The sequence below is a fragment of the Cucurbita pepo genome, chromosome LG16 (assembly GCF_002806865.2).
Source record: "Cucurbita pepo subsp. pepo cultivar mu-cu-16 chromosome LG16, ASM280686v2, whole genome shotgun sequence".
Classification (NCBI taxonomy): domain Eukaryota; kingdom Viridiplantae; phylum Streptophyta; class Magnoliopsida; order Cucurbitales; family Cucurbitaceae; genus Cucurbita; species Cucurbita pepo.
This window is the reverse complement of record NC_036653.1, coordinates 4277661-4301677: the sequence shown is the minus strand read 5'-3', so window position 1 is coordinate 4301677 and position 24017 is coordinate 4277661. Positions and strand designations below refer to the sequence as shown.

Below are 24017 nucleotides of genomic sequence, written 5' to 3'. Positions count from 1 at the left end.
CTGAAGTTGAATAATTTTTATTTATTAATTTAATTATTTAATTATTTTTTAAATCGTGTTTTCAAAATACAAATCAAAATTTAAAATTTTATTTTTAGAATTTAACTAAGAATTATTATTATTATTGTTATTATTTGGTTTGAAAAGAAGAAAATTGTGGTTAAAAATAGTAAAAAAAAAATTAAATGTAATTTTTTAAAATAAATGTAAGTTTTTATTATTTAATTGAGTAGGGGTGGAGTTTATTACTTGAATTTATAGCTTATTTTGTATTTATTACTCTTGAATTTATTCCACTTTTGTGTTATTAGGTAGGTGGGTAGAAATTAAATAGGCTGTCATAAATACTGGATTAATTTAATATTATTGAGAATTTAGAAACTGTTTATATAATTAAAAAATTTTGAAAACCCGATTAATTAACATTTAATTTAAAAAAAAGTGCTAACCAATTACTAATAAGAATTAAATTTAAAATAATTTAAAAAAAAGTAGGCTTATTTAAATAATTTAAAGTTCGCCATCATTCGAGAAAACGCCTAGCTTTTAACTTTGGCTATGTTGACCTACTTAATCTACACGTTAGCTTACTTGTCACGAGATGTCATGTATAAAGAATTAAACGTACAAATACTACTTTCATCAATGAGTTTCTTCGTTCAGTTATAACGTTCTTGAAATCCATGACTAGTTTTGTTTGTCTTTGAAATTTGGTCGAGGATTTAAATGCTTCAGCAAGAGATAGTACAGAATTAAGAGAAAACAAGCATAGATTTCAAAAGCAGGAAACTAAAACATGATTGCACTCTCAAACAACGAGTCGATGACTTCGAGGGGAGGCTACAAGCGCTTCAAGCAGAGTTGCACGCACTCATAGTGTAGACTATCACCCATTGTCCGTACTAGAAGAGTCCACTCTTTAGATTATCTGTCTGTAGATGCAAAGTAGTATGTGTGTTTTAAAGGATTTTAGGGACCTCAGACCAATTGATCTGACTTAGACTTCTAGTCGAAGGAGCTGCTAGTCCAACTTGATGAGATACTTTCACCAAGCCGAGTGGAAGGCTCAAGAAAGAAATTGGTCTCGAGCATAAATGTTTTCATGTTGGATTTCGGACCTTATTCTCTCGCCTTATCTTCTTTTAACTTGGCCTCCCCTCGAGTCTAGTGGCTCTCTAGCCCACAAGAAGACCAGGCCATTCCAAGCAAAACAAGAAGAATCAGTGAGTTACACAATAAGAGAGAGGTTCTCCTCTTCCTTTGATCCTATCTTTATCAATCACTACACAGACAAAAAAAGAACCAAAAACAAACACTGTCTGGATTGATATCAACAAAAATTTGAAAATCTATATACAACTAAAGTCAATACAGCTTTTTGGAACGTAAACTCTAAATGGATCCTTTTTTTCTGTCAACCTGGAAAGATTATGAACATCAAACAACAGCTAATTCCACAAGAACAGATCAGAAACAACAGGCCACCACAAAGAAAGAAAGAAAGAAAGAGGTTTGATACAGTAGGGTAACCTGGAAATATGGAGTATTAGTTTCTGATCAGCTTAATCTGGGTAACACTTCGCAGCGGAGGAGGATTCATAGTCCCGGTAGGATTCGGGTTAGCCATTCGTCCGCCTTCTTCCATGACACGAAACATGGTAACTTTGAGCACGATTTCTCTCATCCTGAGAAGCTCGAACACACAAACGTCGCCCTCCCCTAAATTATTTTCCAGGCAAAACTCATACCATCCCTGACTTAACTTCGCTCTACCAACTTTATAAAGACATCGGACCGGCCACTGTCTCCCGTCTGGTGTCTGAAGTTTGATGAATCCTGAAACCCCACTTAGATTCTTTTCAGCAAAGCAAGATGGCAAATACTGTAAAAGAGAGTGCAGACTACCATTGTTAGAGCTTGCATAACTCAATTTAAAAGCATCCATTTATATATTTCAGCAACCCAAATATCTTACCATTATACAACCTCTATACAGATACGATGGTCGCAAGACGACCCTGCAGAACGGATTACCGGGCTCGAAAGCTTTTGCAGAGTTGATAGCTCTTTCTCTTTCTTCTGCTGTCACAGTTCTCTTTCTAGCAGAGGCACTTTCATAAAATCTAAAGCGAATGTCTCCTAAATCTTCACTATGAGCAGATGATGGATGGTGCTCGCCTGCAGATCGAAAATTACGGGTAAGGTAATTCAAACATTTACATTGCTAAAATGTCAAGCGATGCGACGGGAGCTTACTAGAATCAAGTTTTCGCTTTTTGCCTCCACTCTTTTTAATTCTGTGTACATCATCACCCAAATTCTGAAATCTCACCTCATCTGCAGATTTTTTAACCTCCATAGCACTAAACTGAACCCCAATATCACGAGTAGATAAATACTCGGCTTGCAACGTACTTGCAGACTTTGATTGGTGCGGATTCCATTCATCACCAAATAGCTTATTCCGCAAAGAACCAGAATTCATGGACTGATTGGAAGGAATGGCTTCAGGAATGTCATAATCCTCCAATTCTTCAAAGATTCTGTTTTGAATGCTGTAATTATTCCTTTGATTACCACCGAGTGCAGCAGATTGGTAGTTTATTTCAGATGTATTAAGATTAAAGATAAAGACACAGAACGCCGAGTTTCCCTCGTATCTGAATACTAATAAGTACCCAACCCGTATGGAGTAATGCTCAAGAAATCCATGCCAACCATCTTCAAACCAAAATTTGTTATCGACTTTCCTCAAACCCACACGCCAAACATGGCCGTCGGGAACAGTAAGGGTAGCAACTCCAGAAAGCTCATCCCTGATCATCCTGACAAAAGCTTCTGGGATTCTCTGTAAATATTGACCAGTGATGGGGGTCACACAAATGATTGATAATATAGAAACTTAACTCCATTCCAACAAATAGAACATATCTGACAAGACGACTGCAGTGGTATGATCATTCAGCAGGCTGATTCAAAGGGAAATGTTGCCTTATTGAAAAAGGAATATAACACTTGATTTATGATTAAAGAAACAAAGGAGTTCTATAAAGTTTCCGTAGCCAACCACACAGATATTTTCCATCAGAGATAAAAAAAAAATGATGAACAAAAGGGCAATGCAAAGAAAGGAAAGCCCAGGATAAAAGAACCAGGTAAAAGTAAATGACGGCATAGACTGCATTATAAGAAACAAACAACCCCAAAAGATCCAAAGCTTTTATTCTCACACACCCATGGAGGTCTACCTTTCAAAATGAAACAAAACATCTTTCGAAGAATTTTATAAGAGCCTACTGCTGGAGAGCATCTGACAAGAAAGAAATATAAGAATCTTCCAGAAAATGAACTCCCACGCTATAATTAATACGGTTGTGACTTAGCGTAAATGCTCCCCTTATTTCATCACTATAGCTTTTGCAACTCTCCTTTCCAATTGGAGAGGTCTTTTGAAATTCTCTTAACTGAGGGTTTCCTCTTTCTTTTGTAATTTCATACTACCAATAAAGCAATCTCAAAGCAGTATGTTAACATGATGTGCAGCAAGAATAAACGAAGCTAACACAATGTATAGCAAGAATAACAATACAACAGAAGGAAAATGAAGTTAGTTTGCTTCCATTAAGATCCCATGTGAGATCCCACATCGGTTGGAGAGGGAAACAAAAATATTCTTTATAAGAGTGTGGAAACCTCTTCCTAGCATATGCATTTTAAAAACCTTGGAAGCCCGAAAGGGAAAGCCCAAAGAAGACAATATCTGCTAGTGGTGGGCTTGAGCTAATACAAATAGTATCAGAGTCAGACACCGGGCGGTGTACCAACGAGGACGCTGGGTTGTGACCTCACATCAATTGGAGAGAGGAACGAGTGTCAACGAGGACACTCAACCGAGGGGAATGAAGCATTTTTTATAAGGGTGTGGAAACCTCTCCCTAACAGACACGTTTTAAAAGCCTTGAGGAGAAGCCCAAAAGGGAAAGCCCAAAGAAGACAATATCTACTAACGATGGGCTTGAGCTGTTATATCCCAACTACTCAACTGGACTACTTTAGCACTAAGACACAATGGAAAGATATAGTAGTACTTGTTACTAAGGGATTAAGTTATAATCTTCATATGGTAAAGAATGATGATAATGGATTGTTTATTTCCACAATTAACAGTTGACAAGATATTTCAAGAGAGTATTGGAAAAGAACACAAAATTCTCTGATTTATTATATATATGATATCTCACAGCTTAGGATGAAATAATTCTTCTCAGAGAACCTCAAAAATATGAACGAATTGGTGAAATAGGAAGCAAAACCTTTATTTTTTTTATGATTAGCAAATAGCAATATTTGTACATCAAATTAGAACAAATCAAAAGAATGCTATCCCTAGAAGCTGAGAAGCGAGAACTTGAAGGGCAGGGGCCTAGAATTGAGAATATTCAGTCAAAACGAGCCCCAGAAAATTGGGATTTTACTCCCAAGTGATATTCAGCTGACGGAAACATAACCTGCCCAATCATGCAAACTGAATATGAAATCATTTTGAAAGCAAAACCAATGCATAGCCTTAGATTGCTGAAACTAACAAAAAAACATGGTTAATGAGCTTAAATAATGAAAACTTTCAGCTCCAAATTCAGTAATAATAGTCAAGGAACGAACAGTTTTGAGCCTAATAACTTCTTCGATTGATCAAAACTAACAAACAGAGAAGTAAATCATCAAGAACATCGAGTATATCCCGATAATTTCCCCCCGTCTTCCCTGATTAAAAACAACATAGAAATCAGGGTTTTAGCTTAATTCCATCAGAAAATTCGTTGAAGAGCAAAAGAACACAGCACGAGATACACAAAGAGCAATACTAGAGAAACTCCAAAAGAAAAAGAAACAGAAAAAGGAGTTGAGCCTGATTTTTTTCGATAAACAAGCAAGGGAAGCAAAAGCCAGAAAAAATCAAACAGAAAAAGAATCAACAGAGTACCAATTTCCTAGCTTGGATAGTGGAGGAGAGCACAAGCTTGTGAAAATAAGGGCGCGGCATTTTCCTTTTGAATCCGCCCGTTCGAAAAGCTGAAAAATCAGTCATTCAGCATAGCAATTCAAAAACCCTCCCCTTCTGTATTTTTGTATTTTTGTATTTTTGTTTGATCGGAACCAAACAATCAGCCGCCCTTGGCCGGATTTCTCTCCCTGAATCTCCGCCGTATGAGGCTCTGCTATATGAGCCTTCAGATCTACTTCCCCCCCTCTCTCTCTCCCACTGATTCTTCTTCTTCTTCTTCTTCTTCTTCTTGCAGTCAAATTCCGTTTCTTCAAATTAATAATTAAAACCAAAAACAAAAGAGAGAAGAAAAAAAAAAAAAAAATTAAAAGGGAAAAAAAGGGAAAAGAAAACTCAACTTGACCTAAAAGTTGAACCAGCCGATGAAACGGGCTGGCCCATGGTGACTCATCCCAACTCGACTCGGTCTTTTAACTCGGTTCAACTCGGCCGGTCCACTCGGTCATAATTTTCTTAATTACTATTCTTGGAAAAAATCCAATTTTTGCCCAACTTTTCTAAGAGTTGGTATCTTTCCTGTCATAGCCATTTATTTTAATTCATATTTTCAATTAAATTCCAAAATTATTTAAAATTATAAAATTAATCCATATAAAAATTAATATCGCGTAGATAAATTAATTTAATTTTTTTTAATTTGTCAAAAATATATTAGACACAAATTCATATTTATAAATTTATTAAACATTTTTCAGAAAATAAATAAACATAAATCTTAAAATTTCATATTTATCTCTAAATTATAAATGTTTTTTATAACTATATATTATTTACTATTTCTTTTTTTAATTACCATATAAATTTTAGAAAATAGAAATAGTGTTTAGTTACTATATATATATATATATATATATATATTAGTCAAATTAATAAAATATAATTATAAAGTAATAATAATTTTTATAAAATATTTATAAATGTAATGTTATTTTTAAATAAAAAAAACTAATAGTATCGTATTAATTATTATATATTTATTTTTAATTACACAATTTTGTTCACCCTGGGAATTATTGTATAAAAAATTTAATTTTTTATATTATCCATTATTTTATTTTTTTTTATTTCTTCAATCATTCCTTAAATTCCATGGACTTGATGACCCATTTTCTCTAAAAATACAAAATAAGGAAAATAAAATATTTTTTTACAATAATTAAATCAATTATAATAATTTTATTATTTTAATATCTAGTGTGTAGTTTTAAAATTCACATCAATAATCAAATACCTAATATTAGGTTAAATTAATAAATAAATAAAATATCCTTCAACTTTATCCATTAAACTTTAAGGGTTTTTAATAATATATTTATACTAAAAAGTTAAAAAGATTTATATCATGGTTTGAAAATTATTAATTTTATTTCAAAATAATTTTTCCATTTAACTCAATAATTATAATTAATATATGAAATTAAATTATTACATTCACTTAATATAGAACAAAGATATTAAATTTAATAATTAAAAAAAACTAATATATATTTTTTTAAATATAATAATATGAAAATTTTAATTTTGCAAAAAAGAACGAGTCAACTCGGCTGAACGGCGTAAAGCGAAGACTGAGTCAAGGAGCGAGCGAACCTACCAAAGCGCTATGGAGTAGATGCTTTGAGTGGCTTTATTCTCTTTCCTTTGCCTAACTGTATTATTAAAGAAAATAAAAATAAAATAATTATTATTTGGCTTGACACGTGTCGCATCAGGGAAGGGTAGCTGCATGTGTGGGCCCTTGCTCTTTGTTATCACTCCAATGGGCCACTGTTGACCAAATAGAAAGAAAAAACAAATTATATTGTTTTTTTTTTTTTAATTTTATAATTCTTAATAATATCATTTATTAAAGTTTTTTTTTATTATTATTTTTTAACCTTTAAATTTTTTTTTATTATTATTTTTTAACCTTTAAAAATTAAGTGTTCTATAAGTTTTTTTTTTTTTTTTTAATTTTGTTATTTACTTTTTCAATGTTTTAAAAATTAAAAAAATAATAATTTTTAAAAATTTGTTTTTATTTCTTAAATTTGATTAAAAATTCAATTTTTCTTTAATAATAATGAAAATCGTAATTAAAAATTTGGGAGAAAACAAACATAGATTTTAAAGACTAAAAAATTAAACATATTTACCTTTTTAATTTTATTAGAAATTTTTTTTATTAAATATTATAAATTATAAAAAATTTATAAACTAACATATAAGTTATCAATCCGAACTGAGGACAGGTTTTTGGAGTTAGCTCACCCTCGCAGGATCACGACCCTTTGTCCCGGCTATTATAGCACGTGTGTCGCCCAAGGCATAAGGGGCATGATAACTTGACGTCATCCTTACCTTCCTTTGACTTATCACGGGCAGTCTATCGACAATTTAAGCACAGTTCTTATATAAAATATTATTTTACTCCGTGATTATTGAAATTAAAAAAATCCAAAAAATACTACTATTTTCTTGTTTTATATTTTCAAAATATATGCCAAATTTTAAACAATAAAAAATAGTTTTTTAATTTTGTTTTTTTTTTTTTTAAATAAAATAAAAAAAAAAACAGAAATTAAGGAAATAATTAGCGTTTAATTTTGCTATTTTAAAATGGGTTTAAAATTTGAACGGTTTATTGAGATCCAACTGGACCGCCAATATAACCGTTTCCCGCGTTCGCGAAGAGCCCTTCTTCTTCTCTCTTTCTCTGGATTTCTATTTTTTCCTTTTGTTGCTGTGATTCAAATGGCTTCTGGAAGAACAAGAAGCCTGCAATACAATTTCATTTGTATTGCTATCTCCTCCGAATCCTACAGGTATGGATTAACCTTTCCTTTTCTGTTCTTCTTTTGCAATCAAAACCAAAAGTCGATTTCGTTCTTCCTTTTCACATTTCTAGGGATTTTCGCCCTCTGATTTTGCATATTTAGTATATCAATATTGGAAATCTTGAAATCCCTGTCGATTTTTGGATTTTGATGCTTTTTTTTCCCTCGTTGTATACGGTGAAGATGATAAGTGAAGGTAGAATGGGTGCGATGAGGACGGTGACAGTGGTTTTGGTTGTGACGGTGCTGGTTTTGGTTGCGGAAGGAATCGATACGAACGACGTATACAGTCCATGTTTGGATGCGAAGATTCAGAAATCAGATGGATTTACTTTTGGCATAGCGTTTTCGTCGAAGGAAGCTTTCTTTCAGGATCAGATTCAATTTTCGCCTTGTGATACTCGTCTGGCTTTGATATACAAAAACACTCAACTTGCCCTTTTCAGGCCTAAGGTCGACCAGCTCTCTTTACTCACCATTAATAGTACGACTTTCAATCCGGTACGTCTGTGATTCATCTCTTCACAATGTTTATCTCATACTTTGATTTCGTTTTAACCAATTCCATTGATTTCGTTTCTTCCCCTGTTTTACCAAGAACATGAACTGTAGACAATTATAGAATAACAAGGTCTAAGAATTTGAATCTCGACCTGATCAATGTTCAATATAGCTTTTCATATTTATTCTCCATGATAATTATTGAAGGATGACAAAATCAGATAGAGTTATTTTTTTATATAGAGAATCACAATTCAAACAAGGGGTATGATTAGCAAACATATAGATGATTCTTTTTCCTGTTTCTAGTACAAGTATGGATAGGGGAGGATTTTACTTCCACTCTTAAGGTTTATTTGTACGAGCATGAATCATTCACGGGGCTGTTGTAAGTTGTCATAACTTTGATTTAGTTCATAGTTCTTAATGGTTCATATTTTAATTTATTTTGGTTATTAACTCTCATTTACCTTATAACCATTTTGGTTCATATTCTCATTTTGATTTGATACATGAATGGAATCAGATGATTCAGGTATGACATTAATGCTTCTAATGCCTATATAAAGTTTGTCTAGCATTATTTTGAGACACGGAGTCATTGTCATTTTGTATTTATATGGTAGAATTTGGGTTAGATGTGGAGTCGTTGTCATTTTGTATTTGTCTAAAGGCAATTGGGAGGAACTTAGTAACTTAGTAAGAGAGACTTTGTAGCATGAGACTGTGATAGATACACTTGTAAACACTTTGGTTATCGTGATTTGGCTACCATCCGTGGATTTAGAGGAATTTCTTCTCTCCGAACCACATAAATCTTTGTGTCTATTTGTTCAATTTCTGTTTGTAGATGAATAAGTACGATCGATCTTTCTTCCGCTTTCACTAAACAATTGGGTATCAGGACATTTTAGTTGTGGCATTTTGGTACAACAATTAGTCCATCATGATACATGGTATAGATAAAATGGATGACAACTCATCCAGCTAGAGTTCTGTTCTACCAATTAGAGATACGTGTAGTTAGCAGTTGGAAACATTTGTAAAGGTAGCACAAAGCAGAGAAAAAACCTCTCCAAATCATACACTTTAAACAATTTTTTTCATTGGTCAAACCGTGGGTGGGTCACTAACTTTTTGAATGTTGAAACAATGAACTAATGGAAGATTTTGGTGGATGATTTGATTATATGATTGTTAGAAAGGAAGGTTAGGACATCAATTTAAAAGTTACAAATGAATATGATTCGTGGTGGTTTGCAGGCTATGAATGGTGGGTATATGGTAGCATTTGCTGGGCTGAAGTATGCAGCAAGATCTCTCCCAGTAATGATTACCGATAACTCTCACACCATAACTAGTTTCACTTTGGTAAGCCCATAAACCACCATTTACCATTGTGATGATAACAGTTAAGTGTTGCTTGTGTCAATGTTGTACCCAGGTTTTTGAATTTCAAAAGGGCACTCTTCAAAACCTGTTCTGGAAGAAATATGGATGCGAGAAATGCACTGGGGATTTTTCAGTGTGTCTGGACAACCAAGACTGTGCAGTTTCGAGCTCCAAATGCAAGTACCATGGCGGTTCTGTTGACTGCAATATAAGCATACAACTAGCATTTTCAGGGACAGACAGGAACCTGGAAGTCCTCAACTCCTGGTTTGAAATTGACAATCTCATGCGCTTCTCCCTCTTCAAACTTTTCGCTGATGTTCGTGATACCGTCACCAATCCATTCGGGTAAAATTCTTCATCTCTGTAGGCAAGGAACCAATATTCTTCATCATAGCTCAGAGCTATGATCTACATTTTGTTAGATATTGTACAATCTTGAAGATTCAACACACACACACATATATACATGGTACAGCATAATACCATTGACTTTTATGGCTAAAAACTGTATTGATATTAATCAAATCTGTTCTGATATTAATCATAAGAACATATTGCCTTAATTTAGTTAGTATTAGTTTATGAAATTGAGTTGGCTGACTTTGCTCTCACCAATGGTGAGAGTGAGTGTAAGTAACGCACAATCGTTTTGCTAAGTCTCAAGAAAGTATGATCATAACATGTGTCAAGTCTTAGATTCGTCTTGCTCGACTTCTATTTGTCTGTTTTATGGATATCTATCAATATTGGCGGTAACAATTATCGATTATATATTTAATTGGAGGAAATTGAGGAGTAATAGCTGAATTAGAAGTGTTTTACACCAGAAAGGAGTTTATCGACTCAAATAAGTAGCATTTCAGAGCTTTTGGAGCTTCTAAACAAGTATAACTTGGTAAATGTGCTAAGCATGCAATTATGTGATTAGGAACTTAGCCACATTGATATGTGTTGATTGCAAGAATAAAGTATTGATAGATATGTTCACGTGATTAGATTACAAGCATGTTAGGGATTTGTGACTATCGTGTATATTGTATGCATCTAGGTTATGATTATGGACTCATCGTAATATGTGGCATGTTTGGGAAAATACCCATTTTTATGATGGAACGAAGTAGGAGCCATTAGAGGTTTGCCATACGAACTGTAGTGGTGTTTATGCCTCATGTATACTTTACGGTTTGATGGATGATAGGTTGAGAGACATGTCGCCTATTAGTCTACTATACAACGCACAACCCTTTCATTGACGCGCTGAGTAATTAGTTAGGGATATGAGTATTCTTGACTATCGAATTGTGAACTATTTCAAGCTGCTAGAGAGATGACCGAGAGCATGTCTGACATGTGAGCTTGGAGATTATAAATAAGCATACATAGAGAAAATTGGAAGAGAATAGTCAAAATACCCTAAAACCAAAATCAGAACCGGGATAGGCAATTCGAGCTTATGAAATAAACTGATGGTTGGACCGAGATCCTCATCCACATCGAAAACTCTAAATGGACAGTTAATTGGATAATTTAAATTAACGAAACATGTAATTGGTTAATGAACCACTAAATCTTTGCTTATTCGTCCTCTCTTTTCTCAAGCAACTTTTAATCTTTCAGAGTTCTTCTCCTTCAATAAGGTTATTGGATAATTTAAATATAAAATCTTTGTTCTTCACTAAAGTTTTAGATCAAATTTCAAGAGTTTCATAATAATTGCTCTCGGCAAATAATGTAGCACCACGACCCATCAAAGAAAGCATCCATCTCCACACCCCATCTAAGGTATTAACCAAGTGTCGAGATTTTCATCCTTCACAATGAGGTCCATCGAGGCGTAGAAAGTTCGATAATGTCAAGTTTATGCATCCTCTAGATTGTCTGATCCCCAAGCTACTCGAAACACGAAGCAAAAAGTTTGGCGTGGTGCCTCCTCGTTGGCTTCTCTTTCTCCAACAAGCCATCAACGCTCTTTCTCCCTACCAACACCACTTTTAGAGTGTTCCTTTTGAAAGTACATGACCTTCAACTCTTTCATTAGCTAGGCTCCCTTTTCGGCCTATGCTATGCTCCCTAACTCAAGTTTACCATATTCTACGCCTACAATGTTTGCGTCATACGATCGTTGTCAGTAGTATCATTCCTACCATTTGGCTATGCAGACAGATTGCCCTTTGTTATTGCATTCGATTAGGCTGTTAAAAGTAAGCAAGCGGGTTACATATTCCATTATGTTGAGATGTGAGATATATGTGGTGATGGTCACTCTAAGGTATGCACGGGAGCCCTTAACATGCATTTTCGGTTGCGATGGGGGCATCAAATGTACAACAGAAGTTGCATTAAATTTAAAAATGTATTGTTTTAAAAATATTTATAAGGTTTAGATACTATTTAGAAAATAACAAATTGTCGAAATTTGTGAATTGAAATATTAAAGATAAAAGGAATTGGAATATTTCAACAATTTTAACTAAAGATAAAAGGCAAGAAAAATAAATAAATAAATAAATAAATATCGCCCACAGTATACCATGTCCGCAGCAGATTCTGGCCCCACCGCTTACGCTTTCTTATCCAAAAAGGAAAAAGTCCAACGCACCCTTCCAATCCTGTCCACGTCACCCACGTGTACCCAATCACATCACGCCAATCCAACGCTCCAGAACACGTCGACAGAATTATCTGACGTCACGGCCCCTTGATATTTTCTTTCCATATAAAAACACAAAATCGAACAATTAATAAATAAATAATCAAATTCCATCCTTATCTATTTTTTGTTCATCTTCTTCCTCACAATTGCTCTCAATTTCTGCAACAAGCGATGGAATCATCCCTTCTCCGTTCTGTTTCATCTCCTTTACTTCTCGAATCCACGGATCTTCTTCGCCGGATCGGATCCGTTTCCTCTCCGAGATTTCCTTCTACCGTTGTTCGTTGTTCTTCCCGAAGCCATGCTTCTATTCCGAAGCTCGAGCCGTTTAGTCGCACGAAGCTTGATCGCGCCATCAAAGATCCGCCTCTGGTTGAGAAGTCCGAGAACGAGCTTGCAGGTTTGGCTGTTGATTTCAGAGGAAGTTGTTTTGACATGGAATCATTTTTTGTGTTTCTGATCCTTTGCGATTTCTTGTTTTCTGTTTGGTCTGGTTTAGATTACTGCTCGACATTGGATGGAGACGATTCATATAGCTGTTGGAAAGCGTATTTCGAGCTCAAAGATCTTGAAGTGAGTTTCTAGGGATTCTCGATTGATTTTCGTTCCAGATTTTCTGTTATTTCGCGTTTGATTTCCCGTTTCCCCCAAATCCGATGAATTCTAGACCTAATTTTAAACGAGAGAGGAAACATGCGAATTAATTAATCAACGAACTAATTAATCGCTGTGTGTGTGTTTTCAGAAAGAGTCGCCTAAACAAGAAGTGGAGAAACTGATTCTTCAAGCAGGAGGCGTGAAATCGCTGATCGGACTATTACACGGCATCGCGGGCATACACAAGAGGAAGGAAAGCGAAAACGAGGCGAAGAAGCCATTGAACGGCGTGGAAAGAAGAGTGAGAGATTGTCCAATACCAGATGGATTGCCGAAATCCGCAGAGGAAATTGAAGAAGAAGAAGGAGCGAGAATGCCGGATTCACCATTTACGAGATTGCTGAGGAGCAAAGGTACATTCCCTGCCTGGTACACCCCTGCACCCGATCACGAAACAGATTGAACAAAAATACATGATCTGTTCTATGAAAATCAGTAATGGTTTTGGCAGATCGAATAGCGGAGTAAAAATTTGTTATATAAAATTAGTGATTAGGAGACATCCTTCAGTATATGTGATTTGATGTGTGTTTTGTTCGATTGTATATTTTACATAGAAATGTCTGCTAAAGAATATGATTGAACAGAATGTTTGAATCTCATTACTGAACACTTATGTTCTTCAATAAAGCACTAAATTTTGCTAATATATATTGGATAAATTAATAAAAATACTTCTGCATTTTGTAATTTTTTAAATTATATTTTCGATCAATTGAGTGACCGTTTTATGAAATAATTGTGTGATAAAATAGTTTTTTTCTTTTTTCTTTTTCTATATACATTATATTTTCTAACATATTACATTTGTATCTAACCTATTTCAAAATTAGAGCATGCTAAACTTATATTTTCAATCTCAATTATGGATAGGTCGGGTTGGAAATAAGAAAATTATAATACCAACATAAGCGTTTACAACAAATGGAAAAAGCTCGTCATAGCATGCTAAGCTCGGATTTTCTTCATCGACTGTGTTGGAAATAAAAAATATTAAATATGCAACACTCGCTCATCGACAACGTGACTTACAGGAGTTACCATCGGCACCGAGAATCAACCATAAATTTAGAAACATTTTCAAAACATTTCTATAAACATCGAGTAAAATATTTAAAATTAGTACTATTTAAAATATTAAACAACCGACCTGACCCAAACATGGATTCCCAATAGTCTAGCCGATCTTGTCCTTGGATGTACATAAATACATCCGAATATGCTACTTAGTTGGTTTTGAATCCCTTTTTCACTTGGATGTACGTAGGTATTTCAACCCAATTCCTTCCTATTAGACCTATATTCACAATTTCAAGATAAGTATAGACCAATAGGTCAAAAGGAGTCGAACGGGACAAACCGGGAGCCAAAACAATGACGCACACGCCCTCACATGCCCCCACTCTCTCTGTCAGCAGAATTCACGCGCCAACTGATCGTCCAATCGCACGCCCAGTCACGGATACTCACGCGCCATTTCTTCTTCCTTGTGATTTCCTTCGTATAAACGTTCGATTCATCTCGAAATCACCCTTTGTCCTTCAACAACGATTAGTAACGGTGTAATCAAGCTAAACCACGCAAAATCCAAAATCCCCGATATTTCTACTCTGTTTTTGGTGTTCCCCTTCTCCCCTGTTCTTCGTTTTTAAACCCAAACCAACTCCCTATCTTGCTTTTATTATTATTATTATTATTTATTATTTTATTATTATTATTATTATTATTATTAATAAGTACATATATACATATTAATTATTATTATTAGATTATTACAAAATATCAATCTGAGTATAATTCAAATAGCACTTATTAAGAAAACAATTGACCCATACAACAACAAATGAACGAAGAAACAAATCGAATCAACTTAACCAACTTCACTCCTCTTAATCAAGACATACATTTAGATTGAACCAAAATGAACTATAAATTTGGTAAAGGGCCCAAAACCCTCCAAAAACTTTGATATTTGGGCCACTGTTCTTGATATCCAAACGGTTCATCAACCCCGTAAAGTTAGCTTTCAAACTCGAGCATAGGTCAATAAATAAACTATCGTTAACCATCTTTAAAATGTCAACATAGTTTAGTGGTTACTAACAAAACGTAATTTTGTTAGTAATCTTTAACGTGTATGCTCTCTTTTATCATTTATTCATTTATGTAGTTCAATAATTATAGGGTGGAGATGATCATAAATCTAGTTTACGTGAATAATTTAAAAACGACACCTACCCTTTTGAAAGCTTAAGGATATTTGAAAGTTAAAGGTATTTTTGAAACCCTTTTCAAAGCTCGATGACATTTCGAAATATAATGTTATCTGTTTCCATCCAAAACTAATAATAAGAATAGTTTCTGAAACCTCTTTTTCAAAGTTTAAGAATATAAATTTTAAAATTTTATTTATATAATTAATGAAATAAAATTGTCAACAACGTTACAAAATACAATTACAAAAAGATATCAAAGAAGGAACGAGGAACGTTGAACCATGGGAGATGAGGGCGACTTCGCCCATAGGTTGGACCATCCCACATGCCGAAGTCCTTCCATAGCAAGAGATGGACAAGGTATCGTTCTCGTTATCGTGGTACGAAACCAAGAAAGGGAAGAAAGCTAGCGTAGGAGGAAAGACGAGGCTCATGGACTACGACTCCACGAAAGAGTTACCTTTGTATACAAAGGGCATGGGGGCGCCATACTAGAGGTGCAACGACTTTCAAGCTTGATAAATAAGCCTTTCACTTAGCTTAGTATCATAACTCAACTCATAATGTGATTGTGCTTCAAAGTCCCTCAGCTGCATACATCACTGCNCCTTCTCTTGAATTCTTAGAACTCTGTCGCTCCATCCCCGCAGGGCAGAGAACCCATCACTGTCTCGACTATGCTACCGGAGGCTCTGGAGAAGTCGGAATAGGAGAACACTCATCTTGGGTGGGTTTACTACTTAGATGCTCGATGACTAATTTATATGGGGGAGAATGTCACACCCATACAATGAAGAGAGTAGGTTATGACCCTCACGTCGAGAAGAGTAAAGCAGCGCTCATTCGGCCACACGATGATCAATATAAAAATTAAAAAAAATGTCATGATGAGACGTTTGATTTTTTTTTTATTTGCTAACCATTTTGTTTTGAAAATGGACGGAAATTAACGTGTTTCTTTAAGAAAAATAAAGACGATAACAAAATTGTAAGAAAACAAACATACATTCGAGAGACGAAAAACTAAAAATAAAATTGCAATGAAATGTCGTTCAAATAATTGTTAAATGGAGTTTGTTATTCAATTCGATGTAGCTCCGACCCTAACGTATTTATTATTGTCCCATCAATCTTGAGGTCTTCCTCAAGGTGGTCCACTTTCTTCCTACCTATTTGGTTGGCGTGTTCGAGACCTATCTCTTCCCATAAATGAGAAACTACGATTAGGTAATTGTCTCACGCAACATAAATTTTATAGGTAGGTGAGAGACAACTTAGCGAATTGAAACATCTTAACCGTCAAATAAAAAAAAATAAAGAAGCAATTCTCGTAGTAACACTGAGTAAAATGAGAACAGATCGAATCCTAAAAACAAAAGAAGCAATTCTCATAGTACCAACTAGCGAACCGAATAGACCGAACCGTAAAAACAAAAAAAGCGATTCTCGTAGTCGCAGCAGCTAGTGAACTGAGAATATACCGAACCCCGAAAAGAAAACATGTAGAGGTATTCATGGGTTGAATTGGATTGAGTTAGTTCGATTTTTTTTAATCGTCTATTCAATTTTTTTTTTTTTAAAGTATTTTTGAAACAAAATATTTCCATCATCACGGACCAAAAAAAATGTTTTTAAAAATTTTGAAAATTTAAAAGTATTTTTAAAATAATGACGTATAATTTTAATTTAATGGAAACTAATAGGCCACTAGTTTCGGAAAGACTTAAACAGTTAGATGAGGAAACATTTAAGTACGAGAATGACATTTTAGGGTATATTGAAGGCTTGTCGAACAAAATTGATGAGAGATTGGTCCACTTTGACGTGGTCGAAAGTGCATATTATATTCCTTGCGTGTTCATGTTATGTTACTGGCACGAACTTAAATTTTTCAATGAAATCGGAAGAATTTTGTTATTTTTATTGTTTTTTTTTCTCTAATTTTAATCCAAGTTTGTTTATGAATGGCGATCCAAAATAACTGAATTATAACTGTAAAGATTGGATTGAATTAGATTTTTTCTAAGTTCCTCCTTAATTGACATTTTTTATCTGAGTAAATCTGAAAGATTTACTACTAAATCCTACCCTACTTTTAAAATTATGAGGTGTTTGTAATCGAAGATAACGATGGACATGTATAGTGGAAAATTTTAATTTTTTTTAAAAATAATTAAAAAAAAATAACAACCCGNTTATAAATAAAAAATATATATATATATATATATATATATATATATATATATATTTTATATTTATAATTTAATTAGTTATTGATAATATTTTAATCAACAAATAAATTTTTATTTATATTAAAGACAATATTTTATAAAAATTATTTTCTAGCCATTTTAATCCATTTTTACTTATGAATATTAAAAAACTCAACAAAAAAAAATTATATAAACAAAATTTTTTATAGAAAATTTTCTATTTTGTTGTATTGACCATATTTATTATGGTTTTGATTGAACTCAAACTAATAATAATTATTATAAACTCAAACAAATTCTATTTATATATTTTATTTGTTGAAATAGTAGGAGAGCTGAAAAAAAAAACATAAGCATATACAAAAGTATAAAAATAAAGTTTATATATTTAAAAATAAATAAATATAGGAGGCTACCTAACAAAATTAGGAAAAAGTAGAGTAAGAGTCGGGTCGGAATTTAGCTGTGCAGAAGACGAGATGAGAGGCATCGACATGAACGGTGAATGGAACGACCTCGCAATCCTTATTATAAACTTCGCTGCCATTTTCAACAACTTCAAACATAATCCCGCCTTTTGAACCACCGACATACTCCTTCTCCTCTTTCTTCTTTCTTCTGTGTCGTCTCTCTTCTTTGCTCCTCTATTTATTCTGAAATCTTGGACAATGACATTTGTCATTTCTCTTATGAGAAGGGTGCGAGATTAATACGCAATAAATATAAATATAAATAAATAAATAAATAAATAAATATATATATATATATATATATATTTTTGTCTCGAATTTCATATTTATTATATTTTAGTAACAGCAGCTGAGCTGCCAGTAGTTTTGGCCTGTTACTTATGGTCCGTCAATTTCATGGTTTTAAAATCGTTTAGTAGGTAAGGATTAATTCCTCTTTACAATTCACATTTTTATTTTTTTATTTTAGCTTAAAAAAAATTAAAATGTCTATTTTACTTATCGAACTAAGAATAACTATTTAGTTTTCAATATGATATCGTTGATATGAGCTATCATTTATATATGAGTCAAATTATAAATTTAATTTCTATAATTTAAATAAAATTAAATTTTAGTCGATTTTAAAATTTAGAATTTTATTTATTATTATATAAAACTTCAATAACAAAATTAAAATTTAATCGATTTTAAAATTTAGAATTTCATTTATTATTATATAAAATTTGCAATAGTCTTATTTATAACAATTTTATTAAACAATAATTTAACCTATTGAACAAATTATAAATGAGATATTTAAATAAATTTAAAAGTTTTAAATTATAAACGAGATATTTTAAAATTTTAGGAATTAAAATAGAATTTAAACATTAAATTACGTATCACAAAATGACAAAATTGATTTAAATGGTTTGTGAAGAATACAATACAATATTTATTATTATTAGTTGACGTTTGACAAAGTTATTTTTTGGTAGGATTTTGGATATTTTTTTATTTGAGGGAGATTTTAGTTGTTTTTATTACACGATATTTTGTATGACTTAGTTTACTGAAAGTATTTATGTTTCAGTTTACCGGAGATTATTCATTTATTTATTAATGTAATATATATACATGATTCGTTTGACGATGTGTCTAGATTATTTTAATTTAGAGTTTAAATTCTTATAAATCTATGAGTATTTATGCATATATCTTAGTATAAGATATTTGTGTGACCCAATTTACTGAAAAATATTTGTCTCGCTCGACTTACTAAAAGATTATTTACACGATATATACATGATTTTATTAGACAAAAACTTATCTAATTGGATAAGATTATTTTAAGCTAAACTCGGCAGTAGGTTGAATTATAGATTTTCTAGGTTGAATTATAGATTTTCTAAATTCATTTTAAGGGTTTTATTTATTTATTTTTTTTATTGTCATTTTCAAAAATATAAAAGTGGATTAAATTTCATTTTCATTAATCAATTGGATATTTTTTTAAAAAAATTATTCGGTAATTTTCATAATTATTATGAATTTTGGTTGTTTTAGTTTGAATTTTTAGATTTTTTAAAATAATTACTCCGTAATTTTAAGATTTCGGTAGTTGTTTTGATAGGGGTATCTTGGTAATTTGATAAATCCTAATTAAAATTTGAATATATAGAAAATGTTATCCAAATTTCAATGAAGTATTTTCAACTATTTTATTATATTATTTAATTTTAATAAAATGTTGTCAACATAAAATTTAGTAAATTTAGTAAATAGGCAATTCAATTATTTCATAATTTTTTGTGATAATAAATTAAATATATATTTAAAAAATTATTAATGATAATTAGTTTTTAATAATTTATTTTAAATCAATGTTAAGGTTGCAAATATTTAATTAATTAATTAAAGTTAAAAAATAAATATATAAAAATGGATAGGTATTAATAGCTCATGTTAAATTATGATATGCAAACATTTTTCGGGCAAGTTGTAATTTCACTCCATTTAATCTAAATTATAAGTCCGTGAAAACTAATGATGAAGGTTATCTAGAATACTCGAGAATTGTTAGAAATAGGAAGATCGACGAGATACACTACTAATTCTAAACATTGTCGTTAGATTTTTGAGCTTACGGGAATGGTTAAAATGGTGTGGATACAAATGAACCGAAAGAGAGTGATATGAACCAAAACATCAATCGTGTAATATAAACTTTAACGAATATGTGAAGAAAATATTGTTCAAATTATCACAAGATGTTACAATTCATGTCACATTGAAGAAAAATCAAACTTCACTCAGTCGTGGTTAAAAATTTTGGATGGATGATAATCTACGGAGTGTTTTTTAATGCATTTTAAGATTTTTATTTACTTTTTAGGTTACAGCAGCTAATTATGTTCCCATCGATACGGTCTGAATACTTTCATCCAACACCTCCACCTCCACTCGAACAAAGTACGCCTCCCCTTGATCCAAGCCGATGTGGGACTTTCATCCAACACCTCCACCCCTACTCAAACAAAGTACGCCTCCCCTTGATCCTGCATGATATTTGCTACTCGGATAACCGTAGTAATTTTAGAGCTAATACGTGCAACAAACCCCGACTTCTAGAAGGGATGCATTCATTAGATAAAAGGTCGATGCGGGCTCTGCCCGTTGCTCTGATACCATGTTAGATGAACACAACTCTCCACAATGGTATGATATTGTCCACTTTGAACATAAGCTCTGATAGTTTTACTTTGGGTTTCCCAAAAGACCTCACTAGAGATAATATTGCTTGAATATAAACCCACGATCCTTCCCTGATGAGCAGAGGTGGGACTTTCATTCAACATAAATAATAAAATAATTTAATTTAATTGTTAAACAAAATTTTAAATAGAAAAAAAAAAAGAATCAAAATTATCTAATGATTTAAAAAGGAGTGAAGAAGAAATGAAATAAAATACGCTGAAGCGAATCTCTCCAAATCAGATCCTTTTTTTTTTCTTTCTCCTCCCAAATTCTTCGATCTCTCACTGTATAGTATATTAACGTAACCACCTCCATCCTGTTTTAATTTTCTTGTTTTTTTCAATTTTTCTCTCAGCTTTTGATCCATAAATTCAAACGAAGAAGATCTGGGTTCTCTTGAGAACACGAAGATCAACAATGGTTTTGCTTCAATCTGAACTCAGTTTGGATTTTAGACCTACTTTTGTGCCCAAAACGCTCACCGATTTCTTCAAAGAGGTTTCCATGATCGGAAATGTGCCCGACAGGGTTTCGAAGCTCAACGATTTCGTCAAAAGTTTGGAGGATGAAATGAGGAAGATCGATGCCTTCAAACGGGAGCTTCCTCTCTGTATGATTCTCTTGAAAGACGGTGAGTTCTTCTTTTGAAATTACAGGTTTCAATTCCTAATGAGATGAATTTGAAATTATACCTAACCAGAGGTTTATTTCTTAGATTTGGGATTTTGTGGAATTTCTTTGGATCAATTGAAATTCAAACGTTTGAATGGATTCTTAGGGCTGTTGATGTTTGTGTTTCAGCCATTTTAGCTGTGAAGGAGGAGTCATTGCTATGTGTAGTTCCCAAACCCCAACCGGTTTTGGAAGAGTTCATACCTATTAAGAAAGAATGCTATGAAGAAGAACAAGAAGATCAGAAGAATTGGATGAGTTCTGCTCAGCTTTGGAAGTCCGATCGGAAACGAGATTCCAAATTCGAAACTAAGGTATAAGAATTTCTCCTATAATTGTCGAACTTGATCTTGTTATCTGCTTGATAATCAGTTTAGAATTTGGTGTACTCTTTCTTGTTTGGATGATCACAGAGAAATGAAAAAGTAGGCCTAGTGACTTGTAGAAATAAGAATGGGGAGAGGATCCATATACCATTTAAGGAATTTCCTATTCATGCGCTTTCTCTTTGCACTCCGGGAATCAAAAATCCGATAGAGGAATCCGCTTCGAGTGGTTCGCGATCTAGTGGTACTCGAGTTGTTTCGTCTTCCACTCTGAGTTCTCTTGTGAATTTAAGAACCGGAATGCAGCAGCAGAAACAGCAGTCGTCTCGTAAACAGCGGAGATGCTGGTCACAAGAGTTGCATCGATGTTTCGTTAGCGCGTTGCAGCAGCTCGGGGGATCTCATGGTAAGATATGAAGTTTATGCTTAACCACCAATATGTCTAAATGATTGTTGTCTTCAAAATCATGAACAACTATAGACCTTAATCAACATGGTTAAGTAAAATGCTACTATATGTGATACCAAGAACGACGATGTCGGTTGTTGGTATCGATTTTTGGACTCAAAGTGATGGAGATTCTCGGGTTTGATTCGAAACTTTTGTTATCTTTTCCAGTGGCGACACCAAAGCAGATTAGAGAACTAATGCAGGTAGATGGTCTCACCAATGATGAAGTGAAGAGCCATCTGCAGGTTACTTTTAATGTCTTTTCTCTTTGATTCTGTGATGAACTGCTAAACATATTGTTTTCGCAACGTTTCGTGTCACATACGTCAATGAAATTAACGTTATCTTTTGCTGAATCCAGAAATACCGACTCCACACAAGAAAACATCCAGTATCTGCAGTCACCCCTGCAAACCGATCCGTAGTTGTTCTTGGAGGATTATTGGTGCCTCGAGTTCACTACGGTGATTCGTCAATGGCGTGTAGTTCTCAAGCTGGCTCACCACAAGGTCCTCTTCAGTTAGCAGGGACAGGGGAGACATCGACCACAGGGGAGAACAGCACGGAGGACGACGACGAGGATGATGCAAAATCCGAGAGCTACTGCTGGAAGAGCCGAATTCAAAATCCGGGGATCGAAGATGCGTAAGGTGTTTTCTTCCCACCATGATTTTGAAAATAAGAAGATATACATTGGAGGTATATATATATATATATATATATATATATACAAGGTACATAAAAGAAAGGTGAAGGCTTGAAATTTTGCAGGATTAGTGGCCCTTCCCCTTTGAATAGATTACAGTTCTGTTTATTACTCATAAAAATGGTACAAAATATTTGTAGGAAAGCCATGTTTATGTGAAGAAACCAAACCAAAAACTGATGATTTTTTTATATATACCATCAGTTTGTTTGCCCTGAAGCTTTCCTGAGGCTCATAAATTTTCTTTCCAAGTTCATGTGAATAGGTCGGAATTTTTGTTTCAAAACTCCGATATTATTTCAAAAGTTGATTGTTTTGTCGGGAAAAATCTGTTGTTGTGAGGTTTTCATTTTATTTTCGTTTCCTCGTTTTCATTTTGTGTCATTTATCGTTCGTTTCTTTAATATATATATATATGAAATAAAAGTATTATGGTGAGTAAAGACCTCTCTGGGATGAAAGCATGCAAAAGGGGTTTGGAACGGGCATGCAACCATGGACAAGCAAGATTATGATATTTGTCATGCGGCCATTGACAATACACCTTGGACATGCATGACCGTGACATCCTCCCCCACTCAATTGGTTGACGTCCCTGTCAACTGACTCGGACAAGCAAGACTGAGTCATCTTTTGGGCAAGCATGACCATAACATCCTCCCCCATTCAATTGGTTGACGACTCTGTCAATCGACTCTTTACAACCTTGTGTCATAGGCTGAGGTTGACTTTTAGGTCTCTTCGTTGTATTTTCAGTTGATTTGAGTGTCGTGGAGTCTCATCAAATTTGTAAGGAGCTCTTGAAAACTACTTCTTGATTCGTTGGCTCTTGGCGTCTCCCCATTGTTTTTTTTTTTTTTTAAATAACAAGGGAATGTCCCGAGCATTTGAAATAGGAATTCACATTTTCAGATTCTCGGGAATCTTCTTTAAAATTTTTGCTATGCAAATGAACTTCCCTTATTGATCGTAAAGGTAATTTAGTAGCTCATGAACTAACTTCCCATGCTAACGTTACAAAGTGACTGTTTTTCTTGAAGATCATCTACTACAACTGCCTTTTGCTCTCACTTCCCTTTAAACCTTTAATGTTATTCATTATTATTTTTATTCGCTTATATATACTATTTATTAATG

General features: G+C 33.3%; 4 protein-coding genes across 5 annotated transcripts; 3 read left to right on the top strand and 1 right to left on the bottom strand.

The window, feature by feature from the left end:
* Nucleotides 1-1298: 1298 nt before the first annotated feature.
* On the bottom strand, nucleotides 1299-5314 carry LOC111777369 (B3 domain-containing transcription factor VRN1-like). 2 transcript variants are annotated; one of them, XM_023656923.1, is made up of 4 exons: nucleotides 4985-5314; nucleotides 2257-2848; nucleotides 1976-2178; nucleotides 1299-1882 (listed from the first exon to the last, which is right to left on the bottom strand). In XM_023656923.1, the coding sequence occupies exons 1-4, from the start codon at nucleotides 5087-5089 to the stop codon at nucleotides 1547-1549; spliced, it is 1236 nt and encodes a 411-aa protein (XP_023512691.1). In that variant the 5' UTR covers nucleotides 5090-5314; the 3' UTR covers nucleotides 1299-1546. The 2 variants fall into 2 exon arrangements, with proteins under 2 accessions (XP_023512691.1, XP_023512692.1); XM_023656924.1 differs by having other exon boundaries at nucleotides 2257-2969; nucleotides 4985-5312.
* Nucleotides 5315-7785: 2471 nt separating this feature from the next.
* Nucleotides 7786-10302, top strand: LOC111777756. The gene is made up of 4 exons (XM_023657474.1): nucleotides 7786-7869; nucleotides 8065-8382; nucleotides 9646-9753; nucleotides 9827-10302. Exons 2-4 carry the CDS (start codon nucleotides 8065-8067, stop codon nucleotides 10124-10126), a joined length of 726 nt encoding a protein of 241 aa, XP_023513242.1. The 5' UTR covers nucleotides 7786-7869; the 3' UTR covers nucleotides 10127-10302.
* A 2228-nt stretch (nucleotides 10303-12530) lies between these two features.
* On the top strand, nucleotides 12531-13736 carry LOC111776878 (CCG-binding protein 1). The gene is made up of 3 exons (XM_023656273.1): nucleotides 12531-12830; nucleotides 12930-13003; nucleotides 13176-13736. Exons 1-3 carry the CDS (start codon nucleotides 12602-12604, stop codon nucleotides 13488-13490), a joined length of 618 nt encoding a protein of 205 aa, XP_023512041.1. The 5' UTR covers nucleotides 12531-12601; the 3' UTR covers nucleotides 13491-13736.
* A 7193-nt stretch (nucleotides 13737-20929) lies between these two features.
* On the top strand, nucleotides 20930-23099 carry LOC111777526 (transcription factor HHO6-like). Its single transcript, XM_023657169.1, has 6 exons — nucleotides 20930-21356; nucleotides 21527-21711; nucleotides 21811-22129; nucleotides 22343-22419; nucleotides 22536-22883; nucleotides 22962-23099. Exons 1-5 carry the CDS (start codon nucleotides 21143-21145, stop codon nucleotides 22821-22823), a joined length of 1083 nt encoding a protein of 360 aa, XP_023512937.1. The 5' UTR covers nucleotides 20930-21142; the 3' UTR covers nucleotides 22824-22883; nucleotides 22962-23099.
* Nucleotides 23100-24017: the final 918 nt, after the last annotated feature.

Bases quoted from the DNA above. Each gene is read 5' to 3' on its own strand.
- LOC111776878 (XM_023656273.1), top strand. From the start codon at position 12,602: ATGGAATCATCCCTTCTCCGTTCTGTTTCATCTCCTTTACTTCTCGAA. The intron at 12,831-12,929 runs GTTTGGCTGTTG...GGTCTGGTTTAG, and splicing joins GTCCGAGAACGAGCTTGCAG to ATTACTGCTCGACATTGGAT. The intron at 13,004-13,175 runs GTGAGTTTCTAG...GTGTGTTTTCAG, and splicing joins TCGAGCTCAAAGATCTTGAA to AAAGAGTCGCCTAAACAAGA.
- LOC111777526 (XM_023657169.1), top strand. From the start codon at position 21,143: ATGGTTTTGCTTCAATCTGAACTCAGTTTGGATTTTAGACCTACTTTT. The intron at 21,357-21,526 runs GTGAGTTCTTCT...TTTGTGTTTCAG, and splicing joins TATGATTCTCTTGAAAGACG to CCATTTTAGCTGTGAAGGAG. The intron at 22,130-22,342 runs GTAAGATATGAA...TATCTTTTCCAG, and splicing joins GCAGCTCGGGGGATCTCATG to TGGCGACACCAAAGCAGATT.
- LOC111777756 (XM_023657474.1), top strand. From the start codon at position 8,065: ATGATAAGTGAAGGTAGAATGGGTGCGATGAGGACGGTGACAGTGGTT. The intron at 8,383-9,645 runs GTACGTCTGTGA...GGTGGTTTGCAG, and splicing joins ATAGTACGACTTTCAATCCG to GCTATGAATGGTGGGTATAT. The intron at 9,754-9,826 runs GTAAGCCCATAA...TGTTGTACCCAG, and splicing joins CCATAACTAGTTTCACTTTG to GTTTTTGAATTTCAAAAGGG.
- LOC111777369 (XM_023656923.1), bottom strand. From the start codon at position 5,089: ATGACTGATTTTTCAGCTTTTCGAACGGGCGGATTCAAAAGGAAAATG. The intron at 2,849-4,984 runs GTACTCTGTTGA...CAATATTTACAG, and splicing joins CTATCCAAGCTAGGAAATTG to AGAATCCCAGAAGCTTTTGT. The intron at 1,883-1,975 runs GTAAGATATTTG...TCTCTTTTACAG, and splicing joins TGTATAGAGGTTGTATAATG to TATTTGCCATCTTGCTTTGC.